General features: G+C 51.0%; 1 protein-coding gene across 2 annotated transcripts in view; it reads right to left on the reverse strand.

Annotated features, from left to right (window-relative positions):
* Positions 1-3138: 3138 nt before the first annotated feature.
* The window catches only part of FREM1 (FRAS1 related extracellular matrix 1), a 63816-nt gene continuing 46018 nt past the window's right edge, over positions 3139-20936 (reverse strand). For both annotated transcript variants that reach the window (XM_032966240.2, XM_032966239.2), the window contains exons 30-37: positions 17481-17630; positions 16579-16898; positions 15658-15705; positions 14199-14396; positions 13168-13299; positions 11489-11604; positions 6968-7053; positions 3139-5246 (exon numbers count right to left, since the gene is read on the reverse strand). In XM_032966240.2, the coding sequence (XP_032822131.2) occupies positions 4993-5246; positions 6968-7053; positions 11489-11604; positions 13168-13299; positions 14199-14396; positions 15658-15705; positions 16579-16898; positions 17481-17630 (1304 nt within the window). In that variant the 3' untranslated portion in view covers positions 3139-4992. The remainder of the gene's footprint in view (positions 5247-6967; positions 7054-11488; positions 11605-13167; positions 13300-14198; positions 14397-15657; positions 15706-16578; positions 16899-17480; positions 17631-20936) is intronic.

Genomic DNA, 20936 nt, shown 5'->3' on the forward strand with positions numbered 1-20936 from the left:
GCAAATCGACGTTCCCACACCACGAAGAAGAGGGAACGTGGGAAGACGGCCACTTGGGCCATTTAGTGGCCGATGTCCAAGATAAGATTGTGCCAGGGGTTGATGATGGTGATGGTGGTGGTGATGATGATGGTGATACTCTTTTTTCCCCCGCCCGGACGCCTCGCGCCTCGCCAACACGTGATGGGGTTGGGGTTCGAGTTGGGATGCGAGTGTGTGTGTACGTGTGTGTACTCGTGTGTGTGTACGTGTGTCTGTGTGTGTACGTGTGTCTGTGTGTGTACGTGTGTGTGTGTATGTCTGTGTGTGGGAAGCGGTAGTGTAGCGGTTAGCGCGCTGCGCTGCGAACCCAGCGACCCGGGTTCGATTCCCGCTCACGGCGAACACCAGTGACGATTATCTGAACTGGTCCTGGGCCTCCCCTAGGTAGACTCAGCCTCAAATGAGTACCTGGTGCGGTGTGCAGTAAGCATCGCCACTGGGGGGACAAAGGCGGTCGGCCGTGGTGCTGGCCACTCACCCCCTCGTGTACTGTTCCGGCCTTCATAGGTGCTCGCGAACAGCACTTGCCCCTACAGCCTGTTACAAGCTATACGGGGGATCTTCATCTTTGTTTTTATATGGACGGTGGCTGCTACAATCCACGGCTAACGTCACCTGCAGCAGTCGATGCTACCTCTACTCGAGTGACAACTCGACCTTAAATGAGTTATCAGAGGCCCCGATGTGTAACCGTTAACCGCTCTCGGGTCGTGCCGGAATTAACAATAGATGCTCGCTGATAGTTGCCAATAGAACTTCCCCCCACGAGTCCGTACGGGCTATATAGAGGCACCTTTGTCTTTGTGGGTAAAGAGCAGGTGTATGATTAAACCATCAGGTTGCTCACGACATCATTATGGTCAGCATAAGACGCGCCATCAACAACAGCATATACAAATCATCATCATCGGAAGCAAATGCAATCATCATAATCAGCAGCGAAAGCTGAGACAATGATTGATCATTATCATATTCATTCGAATCATCTCAATCCATCATCAGCAGACTTATCATCGTCATAGGTTAGAGGCACCATCATTATATGAATGTAATTCATATTCAATCATTTAATCATCATCATCATCAGCAGCAGACTCAATCCAGTATCATCATCAGTCAAAGTAATTTCCTGCTCAAATTAGCAGTGGGACGGTGATCGTTACCCATTTTCAGCCTTGCGCCAGTGGTTGGAAATTCCACATTCCTATTGGGGGGGTAAGTATTATCACAAAAACAAATCCCGATGACCAAATCGATGGGAAAAAAACCCCGATTTTGTCACATCTCGTAAGCTAAGAGGGCTTTAAGCCTGGATAGCGCTCGGATGGGCGACCAACGTGAACAACAACAACAGGTCATTACAAGCTGCTATGGGGGCAAAGCGGTGGGCAGCGGAGGGCAAATGCACCCACATCCATCGTTGTACCGTATTCCTATGCTCCCCGCATTCACCGACGCACACTGCCCAGCGTGGCGAAGTCCGTTCACGCGTACCTACCCCCCACCCACCCCCCACCAACGATCCACCCATCTAGCAGTGGATTGTCTGCACGTGCGCACACAAACACGAGCTAGAGAATGGGGATTCGCGCGGGTGTTGGACTATAACTCGGACAAGACTGTACTCACTGGCGCTGCCGACTAAAACCAGATTTTTTTTTTTATCCCACGCTCTGCCAACGCCGCCCAGGTCTTGCCAAATGTAATTAATGACGTGATGAATTACAGGCATTTGCATGCGAAAGACGCCGGTTTTGTTGACATATTGCTCTTAACTGCATTGGCCACAAGTTACAATTGGCACTCGGGAATACTTGGTTTGGCCCAATGAGTTTGGAGACAGAACCATTAATCTGTGTCTTTGTAATTGTATGTGTGTGTGCACGTGTGTCTTTGTGGATGCGTATGCTGGCAAGAGTGGGGGAGCACAGGTGGTGCCCGTTCGTCAGTCATCTCAGTCGGTTAAACCCACAACACCTGGGTCTGTCCCGTGACCTCCTGCCAGCCGGCGAGCCATCAATACTTCACGTGATGGCCTCAAAGTGCACCTAGCGTGGCACAAGAGCTGCGGCTCTTTGCATGTGGATTGTTGCATCGCAACAAAAACTGTGAGAGATGGCGATGTCTTAAAAAAGTCCTTCATCCAGCAGTGGATAGAAAATGACTGATGCTCATAATAATACGCTACGATAAAATACAAAGCTGTGGGAGAGGTGGAGCCGTGGTGATCAGCACCACACTATGAACCTGACGACCTGAGTTCGACTCAGGGCCACCTCGAACATCGGTGCGGATGTTGGGTAGCCATCGAACAAAGACGGTGGTCACAGCATCGCGCTTTCAGCTGCGCTTCAGAGGCCGTCTGGAACGCTCTTCCTGCCGATATTAGGAGGCCACTGGAGCGATGCCCTTTTAAATCATCTAGATTGAAAACTCATTTCTTTAGAACTGCTTTTGGCGTTTCGTTTGTCGTCCTTCTCCCGCACCTCCGATTAGCACGGTTGGCTACGCACGGTACGAAAGAAGTTGAACGTACATGACGTGCATACGGTGGGGAGCGATGTCTGAACCAGTTATGGTCTTCCCTTTGTCGACTTGGCCTTGAACGAGCAGCTGATGTGGTGTGTCCGTCGCATCGCCCCATCGGGTAACAATGCCATCACCACACCGCGGAGTTTGTAATTTGCGCGGTTTTCGCAGAGGCCGCGGAAAACCCCGGGACAATCGGAGAGGCAACGGCAGCAGAAAGGCGACGAGGAGCCGACGCCAAATTCCTTCCCCCCCCCACCCCCAAGCTCTGCGGTCCTCTATGTATCACATTATTACCGGCCAATAAATGACACCATTACTATCACGCATGCACAGGAACATATTCAGCTTTGAACCGAGCGACTCGAGTTTGAATTCCGGGGCACGGCTCACATCGGTGGGGAGCATGGTCACCAGCGTCACCGACCCGCACCGACGAGGGTGGTGAAGTATGGTTAAACACCTCTTGACCGTCGTGGTGTCTTAAGAGCCCTCGTACGGCAGTGTATTGACAAAGGGCTGTAAACTATTACAATATCGTAGACGTTAATACCGTACACTACTCAGCATAGTTGGAGTCGATTTATTACACAATGCGTTGGGAACGCAGACGTACGGTAACCGCACACATACGTCGAGAAACACGTCCCGTGAATATACACTGGCAACAAATACTGCTTTTTAAAAAATATAACTCTCGTTTCGTTACAAAACACGTGCGCAACACCACGCTAGGTTAGGCTACGGGAGGAGTTTACGACGACGGGTGCGAGCAGAGCACGGTTCGGTCTAAGCTTCGAGGCAAAAATGCGATCCAAACGAATGATCTCTTCTTACGGGGCGAGCGGTGGTGTTTTTGCTGCCGTTTCAAACGGCGCGCCGAACACGTTCCCATCGGCACGTCTCGTGCGAGAACCCCGCTCCGAGACGTCTGCAAGTTGCAGGGTGGGGGCGGGGGCCGGGCAGTGGGGGGTCCCGACGTTCACCGCTGAATCTCAGAACGCGCAAGCGACTCAGCGTTAATTTTATTTGGGGAGGCGTTGCGGCGCCGCTGTTTTTAAAGACGTTGTTACTCGCCGCAGAGAACCGTGGCAACACGACCGCGGCGCTCAACGACAGCTGGCGCCAAACTGTGCCACACACAACCCTGCCGCGTGACCTTTCACTTCCGATTCCGTTCCGATGACGCACGCGAAAAACTGCCGACGTACACGTTTGTCATCAGAATTGGAAGGAGTTAATTCTAGATTTGAAGTTTTCGTGACTGAAAACGATCCATACTCTTTGGTTCTTTCGGTAAAGTCACGTAGGTAAAAATAAAATAAAGTTAATCAAATCACGACGTTTCGGGAAGTAACACAAGCCTCCGTCATCGGGTGGGATAGTCACAGCAAGAAGTAATTTCGTCCACTACAGCAAATTACTTCTTACTGTGACTATCCCACCCGATGACGGAAGCTTGTGTTGCTTCCGAAACGTCGTGATTTGATTAACTTTATTTTTTTACCTACGTGACTTTACCGAAAGAACCAAAGAGTATGGAAGGAGTTAATCGCAGCGGGGAGTGGTGGTGCAGCGATTGGCGCTCGGTTTGATTCCCGTCTACCGCTAACATCGAGTGACATCGGAACCGGTCCTGGGAACACCACCAACCCCCCCCCCCCCCCCCAACTCCTCCACCTTCACCAACCCGCACTGACCAGCGTGGTGAAGTATAGTCATACTCCATCTTGCTTAATTATTCAGGAGAGCCACGCTGAGTCGCAGGACTCTTTATCAGGAGGGTGCTTCCGCTGCTGCTACATTGGATTTGTATTCGTAAAGATGCTTTCAGCAAATCTGTGATGAGTTGCGTTTATTGTTTAGTCACATGGGGAGGAAACCGGAGCGCCCGGAGAAACTACACGCGTCGCGCGAGCTTGGGGGACAACAACGCTCAAGACTCGTACAGATGGAAACAGATGGCGATTAGTCCACACTTGCTGTACCACCTTATCCTGGCGAGCCAGGAGTACGGCACCTCCTCGACGCCCAACCGTGGACCGCCAGAGGTGCTGTAACCACTGCGGGGCACGGCTCTCCGGTTTGTTTGCGGGTCGTGCCGCGTGTCGTTGAGCGCGACGTCCGACGTTTCGCGTCCACGCGTTGGGGAGCTTCGAATCGATCGGTGATCGAGCGCGTGGGGCACACACGTGAAGCGAAACGCCGCGGGGGCATCGCGCCAAACGGCAACGCGCGGCGGCGGCAGCGGCGGAGAGTTGATGCCGGTGGAGTTTCGTGGTCGAGATTCCTGCTTGGAAGAGAAACTTCACGTTGTGGCCACCCCTTCCAGCCCCCCCCCCCCAACCTCCCCTCCCCGTTCGACCCCGCCCCCCCCCACGGCCCAACCTTGCCTCGCCTTCCGTCGGGAAGGGGAGGGCATCATTCTCGGACGCACACGTAGGGGAGCGACGCGCCCCCTCTGCACCCCCGCCTGGCCCACTTCCCCCTCTGCTGGGCCAGGACGCAGCCGCCGTGGGCCCCCCCGCGGGGCCTCCGACGCCGCCCGCCGCCGCCGCCGCCCCCGTGTGGGGCCGTGTCGCGGTCGGAGCGGCCGCCCCCTCGCCAGTTCGTGAAGGTGACCGGGTCGCCGTTGGTCCACTGCCAGCTGCCCTCCTCCTGCCGGTCGCTCAGGCCTGTGCACCGCACGGAAGAGGCTCCCGGTTTAGAGATGTACCCTTTAAAAATACATATATCTTTTTAAAATAAATATATATAAGTTGTATATCCAGCTGTATAACAGCAACGTTAAATCGGTGCTGTTGCGTGGCTTAGAGAGTTGGCACGGAGAGGATGGAGCCCTCCCATAACAGATGCCTCCTCAGGAGAGTCTGCTGCAGCATTCATCCGGCCAAACAACACCAAACTGTACGAGAAGACCGCTTGTCCTTGTGCCACACACAACAAGACACCAAGAGACTGCCACTTGGCTGGCTCAAACACGTTCTCAGAATGGACCAGGACCGTATTCCAAAAAGTGCCCTAAGATGAACACCACGGGGCAAAAGGAAACCTGAAGGAGCCGAGACCACCTTAGAGTTTTTCGAAACATGCATTTAAGAGTATTTGGCTGCTGTAAATTTCGATGTAATAAGCCGCTTCGTAGAGCTATCATTTGTGGCCAGATCGCTTCTAGAGCTACGTAGCTCAGTGGGCCTTACCTAGTAAAATAAAAACTAGTTTGGTTTTATAGTGTTAGCTATGGAAGGAAACGGAAACCCATGCAGAACAAGAGTAGGAGTCTACACACTTCACACGGGGATGCACCCGAGTTTGGAATCAAACCCGGGCCCTTCTTGCCGTGAAACACCGCGGCGTTTTTAACACCGCGCCGCCGCCCTGCCCGGCGGGCCTCGCTATCTCCGTGGCAGCTCACGGCCGACTGGACCGCCATAGCCCACTGCCGCACATTCGCAGCGGCGCTCAATATCACGCGGACCTCTAAGGGGGCGCTTCAAGGCCCCGCGCACCTCCTCCCTCGCCTGGCTTTTGAGCGACGCCGAGATTGCCCCCACCCCCGCGCCTCCGTCACGGTCATTTATGTCCGTGAAATACTGCGTGCATAGCAGATTGCGTTATTATTATTATTATTGTTGCATTATTATTACTGCGTTTGCTTTGTTAAATTACATTTTATTTTCCTTCCTTTATATTTTTTGTTCGTAAAAGAGTATTCGTGAAGCTTTGCATTTTTTGTTTAACGTTTTCGACCAGTTCCCTATTCCCGTAATCATTGCAGAGCACTGTACTGATGCTGGCCGTTTGCATCGCGACCGACATAACCACGATCACGACCAAGCCCCGTAGCGTATAACACGCGGTACAACATACGGAACAGTCGCAGGACACACATGAAAATATAGAGCCTAACAGCTTATTGGGCGCCTTCCTGCTGAAATAAATGAATTATTAAATCTAAATCTATTTACTATTATTATTCTGTACTGGACTAGCTCAGGGGTTGGCAACCTTTCAAAGAAGAAGAGATTTTTTTTGTTGTCTTTGCCCAAAATAATTTCGATCGCCACATCACTCACGCAGAGCTACTTGTACACAAACACAGAAGCAGGTATACAGCAGAGAATGCAGTTTGACTGTTGTACATTCTGTTATCACCAGGACATTCCATAGTGACACATTCCCTGCCAAATTTAATCAATAATCTTTACGTTAAATTATGCTTAAGATTCAAGTTTTTTTTTTCTATTTTTAAACGGCTGCCCGCAACAGGGGCGGCCAAAGAGCCACAAGGGGGACGGCAAAGAGCCGCATGCCGCTCCTGAGCCGCAGGTTGCCGAGCCGTGGGCGAGCAGTACACTCTGGAATAAAAACAGAAAGCCCGCGTGCGGTGTCGTACCGATCCAGAACGGCTGGCGGCTGCCAAAGTCCCAGAGCCAGGACATCTCCTCCCGGGACCGCACGCTCACGAGGGTGCCGTCGTGACTGTGGGAAACAACGAACAGCAAAACGGTCGGCTGGCAAAACTTAAAAAAAAAATAAGCCCTCGCCTCGCGGACGAACAACCAGTCACGCCGCACCTCCCGATCGCGCGACACGCGTCGGGGGAATCTCTCTCTCTCTCTCTCTCGCTCGCTCTTCGACACGCGTCGGGAGAATCTCTCTCTCTCTCTCTCGCTCGCTCTTCGACACGCGAGCGTTCTTGCGTCACGCTCGTTATATCTATGTTAACGGAGGGGACCGTCCGCATGCGCGCGTACGCACGTCTCTTGCGGGACGTCTGGCCGGTGTGGAAGAGTAGTTGAACTTTCTTTCGCGCGCGTACGTAGCCAACCGTGCAAATCGGAGGTGCGGGAAATATCACGTCCCAGTCATTAAAATGAAACAAAATTCCCCGCAATCATAGGCGAAATAATTGGTGGTTGCCAACCGGTGGTTCGCAAAGCCAAATGTCGGAAGTGGAAGCTCTCTTCTGTCAGCAGTGGCACCTGAGCGAGCAGATGCAGGGCTGCACCTGTACCTTCTTCACCAACACAATGTTGTTATCTTTGTCTGCAGAACTCTTCCCAGATTGCCCCACTAAAGGTGAACAATTCGCACGGTTGGCTATGTACGCTGCAAAAGAAGTTCAACATACATTGAGGGAAAAAGAGTATTTGATCCCCTGCTGATTTTGTACGTTTGCCCACTGACAAAGAAATGATCAGTCTATAATTTAAATGGTAGGTTTATTTGAACAGTGAGAGACAGAATACCAACAACAAAATCCAGAAAAACGCACGTCAATAATGTTATAAATTGATTTGCATTTTAATGAGGGAAATAAGTATTTGACCCCTCTGCAAAACATGACTTAGTACTTGGTGGCAAAACCCTTGTTGGCAATCACAGAGGTCAGACGTTTCTTGTAGTTGGCCACCAGGTTTGCACACATCTCAGGAGGGATTTTGTCCCACTCCTCTTTGCAGATCTTCTCCAAGTCATTAACGTTTCGAGGCTGACGTTTGGCAACTCGAACCTTCAGCTCCCTCCACAGGTTTTCTATGGGATTAAGGTCTGGAGACTGGCTAGACCACTCCAGGACCTTAATGTGCTTCTTCTTGAGCCACTCCTTTGTTGCCTTGGCCGTGTGTTTTGGGTCATTGTCATGCTGGAATACCCATCCACGACCCATTTTCAATGCCCTGGCTGAGGGAAGAAGGTTCTCACCCAAGATTTGACGGTACATGGCCCCGTCCATCGTCCCTTTGATGCGGTGAAGTTGTCCTGTCCCCTTAGCAGAAAAACACCCCCAAAGCATAATGTTTCCACCTCCATGTTTGACGGTGGGGATGGTGTTCTTGGGGTCATAGGCAGCATTCCTCCTCCTCCAAACACGGCGAGTTGAGTTCATGCCAAAGAGCTCCAGGTTGGTCTCATCTGATCACAACACTTTCACCCAGTTGTCCTCTGAATAATTCAGATGTTCATTGGCAAACTTCAGACGGGCATGTATATGTGCTTTCTTGAGCAGGGGGACCTTGCAGGCGCTGCAAGATTTCAGTCCTTCACGGCGTAGTGTGTTAGCAATTGTTTTCTTGGTGACTATGGTCCCAGCTGCCTTGAGATCATTGACAAGATGCTCCCGTGTAGTTATGGGCTGATTCCTCATCGTTCTTATGATCATTGCAACTCCACGAGTTGAGATCTTGCATGGAGCCCCAGGCCGAGGGAGATTGACAGTTCTTTTGTGTGTCTTCCATTTGCGAATAATCGCACCAACTGTCACCTTCTCACCAAGCTGCTTGGCAATGGTCTTGTAGCCCATTCCAGCCTTGTGTAGGTCTACAATCTTGTCCCTGACATCCTTGGAGAACTATTTGGTCTTGGCCATGGTGGAGAGTTTGGAATCTGATTGACCGATTGCTTCTGTGGACAGGTGTCTTTTATACAGGTAACAAGCTGAGATTAAGAGCACTCCCTTTAAGAGTGTGCTCCTAATCTCAGCTCATTACCTGTATAAAAGACAGCTAGGAGCCAGAAATCTTTCTGATTGAGAGGGGGTCAAATACTTATTTTCCTCATTAAAATGCAAATCAATTTATAACATTTTTGACATGCGTTTTTCTGGATTTTTTTGTTGTTATTCTGTCTCTCACTGCTCAGATAAACTTTCCAGTAAAATTATAGACTGATCATTTCTTTGTCAGTGGGCAAACGTACAAAATCAGCAGGGGATCAAATACTTTCTTCCCTCACTGTACATACGTACATACAACGAATGCGGAGTCATCTGAAATATCGTGAAATGCTGCACGTAGTTTACGTGATCGAGTTCAAGATTGTGATTGAAATTTACTTTCGAGAGTTCGACTCCCAGCCACGGCCAACATCAGTTGGCGCGAGATGTGCGAGCCGGCGCTTGTGTTCGCAACGATTACAATTACAATCCACTGAACTCCACCCCATGCCATGTCGGTCGTGGGGATTGTCGGATCACACGCGCGTAGGAATTGGCAACCATCCTGCGCTACGAACCCGTCCACCTGAATTAAGATCCACGGCTGACATCGGCGGGCGAGTGAAATCTGAACGTGTCTGGGTTTCCCCCACTTCGCCAAACCCGCGCCGACCAGCGTGGTGAAGTGCGGTCAAACAACCCCGCTTGTCAACGCACGGGATAGGGAGGGGCCGGCCTTCATCTAGCAGTGGATTGCCACGTGGCAATATATTATTTTTGTTATTATTTCCTCAGCGCACTGAAATTGACCACGTGAACTCTCCGGTTCTTTCGGTAAAGTCACGTAGGTATAAAATAAAATAAAAATAAATCACGACGTTTCGATTGCAACACAAGCAATCATCATCGGGTGGAAAACCACAGCAAGAATATTTTTTTTCCACTTCAGCAAAAAAAAAAAATCTTGCTGTGGTTTTCCCACCTGGTGATGATTGCTTGTGTTGCAATCGAAACGTCGTGATTTATTTTTATTTTCTACCTACGCGACTTTACCGAAAGAACCAGAGAGTATGGATTCCCTCAGTCACGAAAGCTTCAAATCAAGATTGACCACGTGTTACTTAATGCAGTGTTTAGCTGCCACCTAGTGGTGGAGTTTGACATCGCGGAGTTCAGTGCTGACAAGGCAATGCTGCCGTGTGAGTGTGCTCAGCCTCAAATGAGTACATGCTGTGGTGTGTAATAATCGCGACTAGAGAGATAAAGGCGGCCGGGCGTGGTGTTGGCTACCCACCACCTAGTGTGCCATGTCGGCCTTCACAGGTGCTACTATGAAGGCGAACAGCACTTGCCCCAACAGTCTGTTAAGGCTCGACAGGGGATGTTTGTGTGTGTGTGCGTGTGTGTGTGTTTGTGTGTGAAAGCATGTGTGCGTGTTCGCATTAGTATGCGAGTGTGTGTGAGATCATGTGTGCGTGTGTGTATGTGCGTGCATGTGAGTGCGTGTGTTTGTCAGTCATTCGACCCATGGCACCTGGGTCTGCCCCGTGACCTGCTGCCAGCGGGCGTTCGACACTCCACGTGGCCTCAACGTGCACATAGCCTGGCACAAGCGTCGTGTTGACGTCACCGCCACTTAGTGGCGAATGGCGGTTGTTGTTGTCGTGTGCATGAGAGCGTGTGTCCGTGCTTATGTGTAAGTACGTGTGTGTGTGTGTGCGGGAGAGTGTGTGAGCGTGCGTGCGTGTGTGTAAGCGTGTGTGTGAGTGCGTGTGCATGTGTGTGCGTGCGTGTGTGCGTGCGTGTGTGCGTGCGTGTGTGTGAGCGTGCGTGCGCATGTGTGTGCGTGCGTGTGAGTGTGTGCGTGCGTGTGTGAGTGTGTGCATGTGTGCGTGAGTGTGTGCGTGCGTGCGTGTGTGTGAGTGTGTGCGTGCGTGTGTGTGAGTGCGTGTGCGTGAGTGTGTGCGTGTGTGCGTGAGTGTGTGCGCGAGTGTGTGCGTGCGTGCGTGTGTGCGTGAGTGTGTGCGTGCGTGAGTGCGCGCGTGTGTGTGCGTGCGTGCGTGTGCGTGGGTGTGTGTGAGTGTGTGCGTGAGTGCGTGTGTGAGTGTGAGTGTGTGTATGAGTGTGTGTGAGTGTGTGTGTGTGCGTGTGCGTGAGTGCATGCGTGCGTGAGTGAGTGCATGTGAGTGTGTGCGTGTGAGTGTGTGCGTGTGAGTGTGTGCGTGTGAGTGTGTGCGTGTGAGTGTGTGCGTGCATGTGAGTGTGTGCGTGAGTGCGTGTGTGTGTGTGTGTGCGTGAGTGCGTGCGTGTGTGTGCGTGTGTGTGAGTGTGTGCGTTCGTATGTGCGTGTGTGTGCGTGCGTGTGTGTGCGTGCGTGTGTGTGAGTGTGTGTGTGAGTGTGTGCGTGTGTGTGCGTGCGTGTGTGTGAGTGTGTGCGTGAGTGCGTGCGTGAGTGCGTGCGTGTGCCGCGTCTGCTCTCACGTCTGCCGGCAGCTCCGCTCAGCCTCAGCCCAGTTGGCCGACACGGAGGCCACGAGCAGGAAGCAGCGTCCCCCGTGGTGCGTCCACCCCGACGGACACCGCTGGCCCACTGCCTCCTTGCTCAGAGGGAGAGAGAGAGGAGTCATCACAAGAAAGACAAAGATTCCCCGTGTAGCCTTTACAGACTGTTGGGGCAAGCGCTGGTAGCGAGTAGCACCTATGAAGGCCGGAGCGGCACACGAGGGGGTGGGTGGCCAGCACCACGCCTGGCTGCCTTTGTCTCCCCAGTGGCGATGTTTACACACCGCAACGGGTACTCATTTGAGGCTGAGTTGACCTAGGGGAGGCTCAGGACCGGTCATCATATTCGACATTGATGTTGGCCATGAGCGGGAATCGGACTCAGGTCACCGGGTTCATTGTGCAGTGTGCTAACCACTGCAATAACGCTCCCTCCATAGTCAAACTGTCCTTTTAACACACAAAGAGGTATCGTCACAAACACATTAACACACGTGCAGATTTAGGGATACCACAATTCGTAATTCATTTTTGAGTTAAGCCACGTAATGATCTGGACAGATTTGTGTTGTAAGACTCTCCACCACCCGTCATAGCCAAAAAAAATAACCATCACATTCACAAACTTTTAATGCACCAAAAATGATTGCTTTAGTTCGCTGGCGAGTTGAAGCAACAACGATGCAGATCTGGCAGCAATCGGATACAGGGACGCCTCTACTTACGAACATTCGACTTACGAACGTTCAGAGATATGAACAAGCCTGTCTGTATGTTCAGTTGCCTGTTCGGACCGAGAACCGTAAGTTTAACCACTGCGGTGGTGGCCGCTACATCTGCAAATCGTGAAGAACCAGTGGCATCTGCATCTGCAGGAGATTATACAACTTTTAAAGCCATTCCCCGTGTTTAGTGTACATGTCGAACAACATGTTTGGAATCGATAGGAGAAAAGTTGAACTTATGAACAAATCGATTTACAAACAGGCCTCTGGAACCTAACTCGTTCGGAAGTAGAGGAATCCCTGTACAACGCTTCGCTTGAAACTGCGCCAAACACCTTAAGGACAAAATTCAAGGAAGTCAGAGTAAAATCCACGTCTTCCTGGAATGTCATTCTTCCAGGGAATGTCATTCTGCATGAATTTTCTGAATTCCATCCCGAATTTTGTCCTCAAGACGCTTGGCGCAGTTTTCCAGCGGAAGGTCGCGTACCGAAATCGCTGCATTTCTTAGCGTGAATTGTCCATTAATTTACAGGGTGAGCTGAACCAATGGTGTTATCGGTGCGATAAACACTCGTGCGCCCCTCCGACTAGCACGGTTGTCTATGTATAGTGTGAAACAAGTTCAACGTGCACACATACATACATACATTGTACACCACGTGGCAATGTCGGTTCGCTGCGTCGACGTTATCTGTTACGGCACAAATTTGGCCACATCATCACGTGGTCTAACACGAAAATCAATTGAGAATTAGATACAATGTCTCAAAAATGTTAACTAGCAAAACAAAATCCTTAAGCAGTTCAGCATGGGCACGCACTATTATTCGGCAAGATTATACATTTATCGACACAATATAATTATTGAATAATGAGCTTATTGCGAGGACGTTGAAAAGACGCATGTGCGTGCGTGCGTGCGCGCCTTACCGTGTGCTTGGGGTCCCAGGCGCGCCATGTAACCCCGTCGCACTTGAACAGCTGATTGCTGTTCGGGTCAAAGTGCATGAGATCTTTCAGTTCCGGGGTACAATGCTTGGGAAAGGTGGATTCTGGGAACACCTAGAGAGCAGAAAGGAAAACTCTTGCAGGTCAATCGCAGCTTATTTTATTTTTAAAGCACCACCCCCACTGGCCGTGCAGTTGTGCGGGATCCATGGTCAGGGCGGAGGGTGGAGGGGGCGTGATGTCAGCGTGATGCGGGTGACATCATACTATATTCGGACGAAAAAAGTTTTGCTGGCTGGCTGGCGCGCAGGCGGGTGGGGGGTAAGTTCGCAGTGATGTCATCATGGAGATGTGACGTCAACACCGCGCACTTGCTCGCAAACCCCTCGCCAGCCAGCCAGCCAGCCAGCAAAACTTTTTTTTCTAATATAGTCTGATAAGCCGTAAGATGAGAAGAGGATAATGAGATTAGGTTAACCACAGTAATGAAAATGAGGTTACCTGTGCGTCTAAGGAAGAAAGTTATCATCAATGCATCCGGCCTACAATAACATGGATCTTAAACATGAACAGTGACAAAGAAAATGGATGAATAACTTAATAGTGCAGGAACGCGTGGAGAGACGCATGCTTGGAATGGCTCCAAGAGACAGAACAATGGACACAGGGGAAGAAGCAAATACAAGCCGGAGGCATCACGTCGACAATGACACAAAGTAAATGGGCTTGGGAAGGACACCACAAGACAGGATGAGAGTCCGCGGACAAGACTCGTGACAGAATGGCGGTCAAAGGAGAGAATGCGCCCAAGAGGATGACCGCCACGGATAAATGAAGCGATGAGATCAGTTTGTGTGCTGCGGTGAGATGGCTAGTGGGAGCATTGAACCATGAGGGATGGGTGATGGCATGGGAAGGCCTTGAGCAGTGGATTGACAGTAGCCAACGACAATGATGATGGAAATACAGTTGCGGTGAAAATGTCACAACTCAGTCGAGTACCGAGGCCTAACCTGTTCCTGGGAGTCTTGCGGGCCTGGGGCCGGTGCTGGTTTGTCTGCCTGAACAGGCGGCTCTTGTCCCGGGTCGGCAGCGGGCGAGAAAGGGAGGCTCTCGGGAGCCTGGCGGGCCCGCACCGACACGCTCGCCTGCGATAGCGCCGCGCCGCCAACCGCTTCCTTCTCCAGACGCAGCGGCACGAGGCCGTGGTACTGCCGGGGGAATTCACGGCACAAATCCCTCGCGGAACGAGCGACACAAGCCCCGACGAGCGACACAAGCCCCGGCGATCGTGGCATGGCGACCGCGCGCTTCGTGCGTCGCTCTTTCCCATGGCGGGGGGAGTTGGGCCACCTCTTGCGATACAGAAACCGCCAAAATAGCTTGCGAAGAACAGATGTCTCGCAATATCGGAAAGAGGGGAGAACGACGTGTAAATGCATTGTCTTGCGTGATGTATGAATGCTATTATTACTACACAGCTTACAAAAAAACAGGAATTTAAATTCCCCCAGAAGACTTTTCAATCTAGATGATTTAAAAGTGCATAGCTCCCAGCGGCTTCCTAATATCGGAAGAGAGAGCATTCCAGATGGCCACATCAAGCGCACCTGAAAGGGCGTGAAAGCATCATACGTTGCGTCATTTGCGAAAATTTGACAGCAAACCGCTGTGGAGTTTGAAACTCCACAGGCCTGTGCAGGGAACCGCGGCCAAGCGTTGAAGGCAACCAGAACTGCAGCCAATGATTGCCCAAGCTCTGTGGTCCTATATTGGGATGTTTGGCAAACTCCAACAATAAATTCCACTACAGGACTGCCTATACACTCAATCCGCACCCGTAAAGATGAAAAATTTAACCCCGTGGTAGGCCCCGTGTAGTCATAGGCCAGAATGGCTACCTTATCAAGAGGACAATCCTGGGAAAACAGCACAGGTGCCAACCCTCGTCAACCCTACAGATTTAAGCATTAGGCTGCCATTTAGTCAACCATTTTATGTACATGTAAATATAAAGGGATATTGCTATGACAATCTCTACGTGGTAAATGGGTTCAAAATATCGGCAGCCCACAGTTTCAACTGACCGAAAACTAAACAGTAATTTTATTTTACCAGGTAAGGCCTACTGAGCTACGTAGCTCTTCTTCAGAAGCGACCTGGCCATCACAAATGGTAGCTCAACCAAGTGGCTTATCGCGTGGAAACGTACCGCAGCCAGACAGTTGAAACGCACGTTGATTCTAAATGTGGAGGGGAAAATTGGAGGACTTGGAGATAACAACAGAAGCACAATAACAAATACTCAAAAGGTGCTGTTAGATGCCTGAATGACCATGAGCTTATGGAATTCCCAGATTAACAGCCTGCCGTGCATGACGGTCAGTCAAAGTCTACTGCGGTCGGCCACATTCCCGGTGATTCAATTACAGAGGATGGAAGTGAAGCACTGAGGGGGAAGGGGGTTCCTACCGTCCACATGACGTCCGTCTTGTTCCTGATGACGGAGGATGGAGGCACCTGTCGAGACAGCGCAAATTGACTTAATAATAAAACGTCGTGAGAATTTTATCGTGTTATTTTATTCTTTTATTCTCATTCTACGTGACTTTACCGAAAGAACCAAAGAAGAAGAATAATAATGGCAAGATAGTCGCTCACTCTCGAAGAAGGGAGGGAGGGGACGACTCAGAGGCACGAGGAGGAACCACAGACGAGGGGGAAGAGGGCAGCAGCTACCACGTGGCGAGCCGGCGCCAGCAATTTCCCCAGCTCTGCAGTCCTCTATATATATATGTTACGGTGTTTTCGTGCACGTCATTAGTTTTTCTTACTCTAGTTCTGGTTTCCTTCAACACTTGCCCACGGTTTCCTGCACAGCGGTTTTCAGTGAAATTTGCCCAAACGACGCGACGTCCGATGCTTTCACGCGCTTCCCGGTGCGCCTGCTGTGGCCGTCTGGAACGCTCTCCCTTCCGATATTAGGAAGCCACTGGGAGCTATGCACTTTTAAATCATCATCTAGATTGACAAACTCACTTCTATAGAGCTGCTTTTTGTGTTTAGTTTGTTGTCCTTCCCTCCGCACGGTTGGCTACGTACGGTTATGAAAGAAATCCAACAAATATACAACATACTCCTGTGGGTGATGTCACCACGGTGCTTGTGCCAGGCTGAGTGTCATTTTAAGGCCTACGTGACGTGTCAAACGCTCGCTGGCAAGTCAGGGGACAGACTCAAGTGCCATGGGCTGACTGACTGAGATGACCGATGCCACCACCTGTGCCTCCTTCTGTGCCAACTTACATATGAACATACATGAGTGCAATTAAATACAAAGAAACGCACATATATATACACGTCATGGCACGTCTTCATTCCCATCGCCCTCACCACTTTGCCCGAGCCGATGGCGCGCAGCCGTGCCGTCTGCCGGGGCGCGGCAGCAACCGGTCTCCCGGCCGCCACGTCGAGTTGGCCCGGCACGTGCCACGATCCTCCCCCCGCTCCTCCGCCTCCTCCTCCACCGCCGGCGCCACGACCGGGCAGCTTCTCGTGGAAGTCCGGCACATCACCGCGCACCGACACGTAGCCGGGCTGCAGCGACTCCATGCGGATCGTGAGCGGAGGGGCAGCGTCGTCGCCGTCGTCGCCGCCGTCGCCGCCGTCGTCGCCGTCGTCAAAATCCCCGCCGCGCGACGCGTCGCAGCGGCCTGCCACAAGGCGCGGTCCGTCGGCCGGCGACGGGCGGGGTCGGGCCCGCGGTTATTCGGGGCAGAACTTAGAACGCGGATAATCTTGCCCGACGCATGTGACATGCGCACAGCCTGAACGCCCTCGGCATCAGGAGGTGCGCGTTCACAAACATCGCCCACCCGCGATTACTCGGGGGTAATGGCGGCAGGGGGATGGTGGGGTGGCAGGGGGAGGTAGGCCCAGATTAAAAATTAAATGACACGGACTATGGAAAACACAGGTGAAATGCGGCTATGAAGACGGATTCATTGTTTTACCCCGCGCAGAACTGGGGTGGGAGTGGGAGGGGGTGAAGACGCGGTGCGTCATCCGATGTCATTGCCTAAAGTAATTGGGTGACGCCCGCCGACGAGCTCGAGGTCACGCGGGGAACTGCGAGAGTCGCCGACCCTCGACGAGTCGGGAGCAGCCAACAGTTGGAGCCGGCGCCAGAGCTCTCGGCTCTCCAAACAAGCACGGCCTCCCCTTCGCCCCCCCTCCCTCCCCCGCGCCCCCCCCTCCCCCGCCCCTCCCCCACCCGCCCGCCCGCCCTTACGAACCGGCCGTCCCGTCGGCTATCGCGACGAGCGTGCTGTCCTGCGCGCCCAGCACGGCGTTGATGGGCGCGTGCAGATAAACGCGCAGCCGCTCTGTGGCCTCCTGCAGCCCGTCGTCCTTTATCGCCACGTTCCACGTTCTGGAAGTGACGCCTGCCCAACGCACAGACGGCAAAGGCGATGGGGGGTGGTGGAGGGGACAGCGACGGTTGAGGGTCACGCACGTAGGGGTGAGGGTCCGGTCTGCTCCATTTGAAGACGTAGCTCACGCTCGGCTACCCGTGGGCAGACTGGGGGCGAGACGTTATCTGCCTCGCCTGGTATACAGGAGGTCGTGGGCTCGGTCCCGACCCTGACGCCTGCTGTATATTTGGAGTTTGCGTGTCTCTCTCTCTCCCCGTGGTCGCGTGGATTTTTCTCTGGATCCTCCGATTTTTCAACATGTATTTAAGAGTATTTGGCTGCTATGAATTTGCACGCGACAAAGCCACTTCGTGCAGCTATCATTCATGGTCAGGTCGCTTCTGAAAAAGAGCTATATGGCTAAGTGGGCCTTACCTGGTAAAATAAAAAAATTGTTTAGTTTATACATCGCCTGGCTTGCCGGTTAACCATGTGCACTGGTTTAACGGGTTGGCAGCTCCTCATTCGTCAAGGGTCAGTGGCATGGGTGTCCACACGAGCGCCAAACCACGTTGGCAAGGATCGATGGAAACTGGACGGCGCATTTGACGTGTCCACCAACCCCCCGATTCCACGCAGGTCAATTAAACAGTCACCTTCGCTCACTCGTTCCGCTCCTCCCTTAAAAGTAAATTTGTTTTCACTAGCTCACCCCACGGCCACTTAATCTCCCCCTCATAACCACCACCACCACCGTTCCTGGCTCCCTCTTCGTAATCTCTCTCCATGGCCACCACTCATTCATAATCTCCCTCCATAGCTACCACTCATTCACAATCTCCCTCCATAGCTACCACTCATTCACAATCTCTCTCCATAGCTACCACTCATTCACAATCTCTCTCCATAGCTAGCACTCATTCACAATCTCCCTCCATGGCTACCACTCATTCATAATCTCTCTCCATAGCTACCACTCATTCATAATCTCTCTCCATAGCTACCACTCATTCACAATCTCTCTCCATAGCTACCACTCATTCACAATCTCTCTCCATAGCTACCACTCATTCACAATCTCTCTCAATGGCTACCACTCATTCACAATCTCTCTCCATAGCTACCACTCATTCACAATCTCTCTCCATAGCTACCACTGATTCACAATCTCTCTCAATGGCTACCACTCATTCACAATCTCTCTCCATAGCTACCACTCATTCACAATCTCTCTCCATAGCTACCACTCATTCACAATCTCTCTCCATAGCTACCACTCATTCACAATCTCTCTCCATAGCTACCACTCATTCACAATCTCTCTCCATAGCTACCACTCATTCACAATCTGTCTCCATAGCTACCACTCATTCACAATCTCTCTCCATAGCTACCACTCATTCACAATCTCTCTCCGTAGCTACCACTCATTCATAATCTCTCTCCATAGCTACCACTCATTCACAATCTCTCTCCATAGCTAGCACTCATTCACAATCTCCCTCCATGGCTACCACTCATTCATAATCTCTCTCCATAGCTACCACTCATTCATAATCTCTCTCCATAGCTACCACTCATTCACAATCTCTCTCCATAGCTACCACTCATTCACAATCTCTCTCCATAGCTACCACTCATTCACAATCTCTCTCAATGGCTACCACTCATTCACAATCTCTCTCCATAGCTACCACTCATTCACAATCTCTCTCCATAGCTACCACTCATTCACAATCTCTCTCAATGGCTACCACTCATTCACAATCTCTCTCCATAGCTACCACTCATTCACAATCTCTCTCCATAGCTACCACTCATTCACAATCTCTCTCCATAGCTACCACTCATTCACAATCTCTCTCCATAGCTACCACTCATTCACAATCTCTCTCCATAGCTACCACTCATTCACAATCTCTCTCCATAGCTACCACTCATTCACAATCTCTCTCCATAGCTACCACTCATTCATAATCTCTCTCCATAGCTACCACTCATTCACAATCTCCCTCCATAGCTACCACTCATTCATAATCTCTCTCCATAGCTACCACTCATTCATAATCTCTCTCCATAGCTACCACTCATTGATAATCTCTCTCAATGGCTACCACTCATTCACAATCTCTCTCCATAGCTACCACTCATTCATAATCTCTCTCAATGGCTACCACTCATTCACAATCTCTCTCCATAGCTACCACTCATTCACAATCTCTCTCCATAGCTACCACTCGTTCACAATCTCCCTCCATGGCTACCACTCATTCCCCATCCATCCAATCCATTCATCATCCTTTCCTGTCGTCAACTTCGCACCGCAGATTCGCCCCCATTACTCAATCTCATCTGTTCTATTCACCTAATCTCCACCGTCACATCCACACGCTGGACCGGTCTTAATTCTCTGTGAAGTGCCTTGACCAAGGCGCTATTTAAATGACATCAAGATCAACTATATGTGAATAATAAATACACTTGCAGCGTACCTGAACTAGCCGCGTGTTATTTCACGCAGGTTCATATCTCGCACACGCTCCTCCTCCTACTGCCATATCCCAGGGTAATCGAGAATTCACCCTTCGCGATTTGTATAATAATTTTAGAAGAAAATTGTATTATTTATTTCATAAGAGTTCCGTTATTATTTCTTTATATTTGTTTCTCATATATGATTTATTATTGACTATTATTCATCACATCGCAAGATAATTTATTTATTATTATTTTCCTGGCAATTATCAAATTTGCCGCCGCTCCCGGCGTCAGGTCGCGAGACGAACGAGCTTCCCAATCGGGGGACGCTCGCAGCGAGCATTGCACCACCCCGTGGTGAGCGCGCAGCTTGCGGGAAGGCGGTGCCACCACCGGGTCACCTCCGAAGCCACCACGCCAGGGCCGCTCCGTATCCACGCTCGCGCGTTTTTCCACAAGATCCGCCCGCAAACATTGTCCGTCGGATGTCAATAAAAATATTTGAAAAAAAATGTAATTCCCGCAGCTAGAATTGCAAACTTAAGTGAATAATTCAAATGACCCGATGAAGCTGGTCGTTGTAATCGCCAGCGAAACGTCACAGCACTCAAATTGTACATTTCGTGAGTTCACTCTCCAACACACCGGTGGGCTCAACTAATAACGAACTGGCACGTTCTCTTTACGTGACAAACCTTACTAATTGCCTGTGTCGGGTGGTGGCGGGTTTAGCGACACACTTATATTTACACGATCTAACCCAAAAACAACAACTTTATTACGAACAATATTGGTCGTGAAAGCTTTGCTGCGTGTAAAACTTTAAGTGAATAACCAAATACAATACGACAGCTGATT

Source organism: Petromyzon marinus, chromosome 35 (genome assembly GCF_048934315.1).
Source record: "Petromyzon marinus isolate PM22_M1 ecotype Great Lakes invasive population chromosome 35, UKy_Petmar_22M1.pri1.0, whole genome shotgun sequence".
Classification (NCBI taxonomy): Eukaryota; Metazoa; Chordata; class Hyperoartia; order Petromyzontiformes; family Petromyzontidae; genus Petromyzon; species Petromyzon marinus.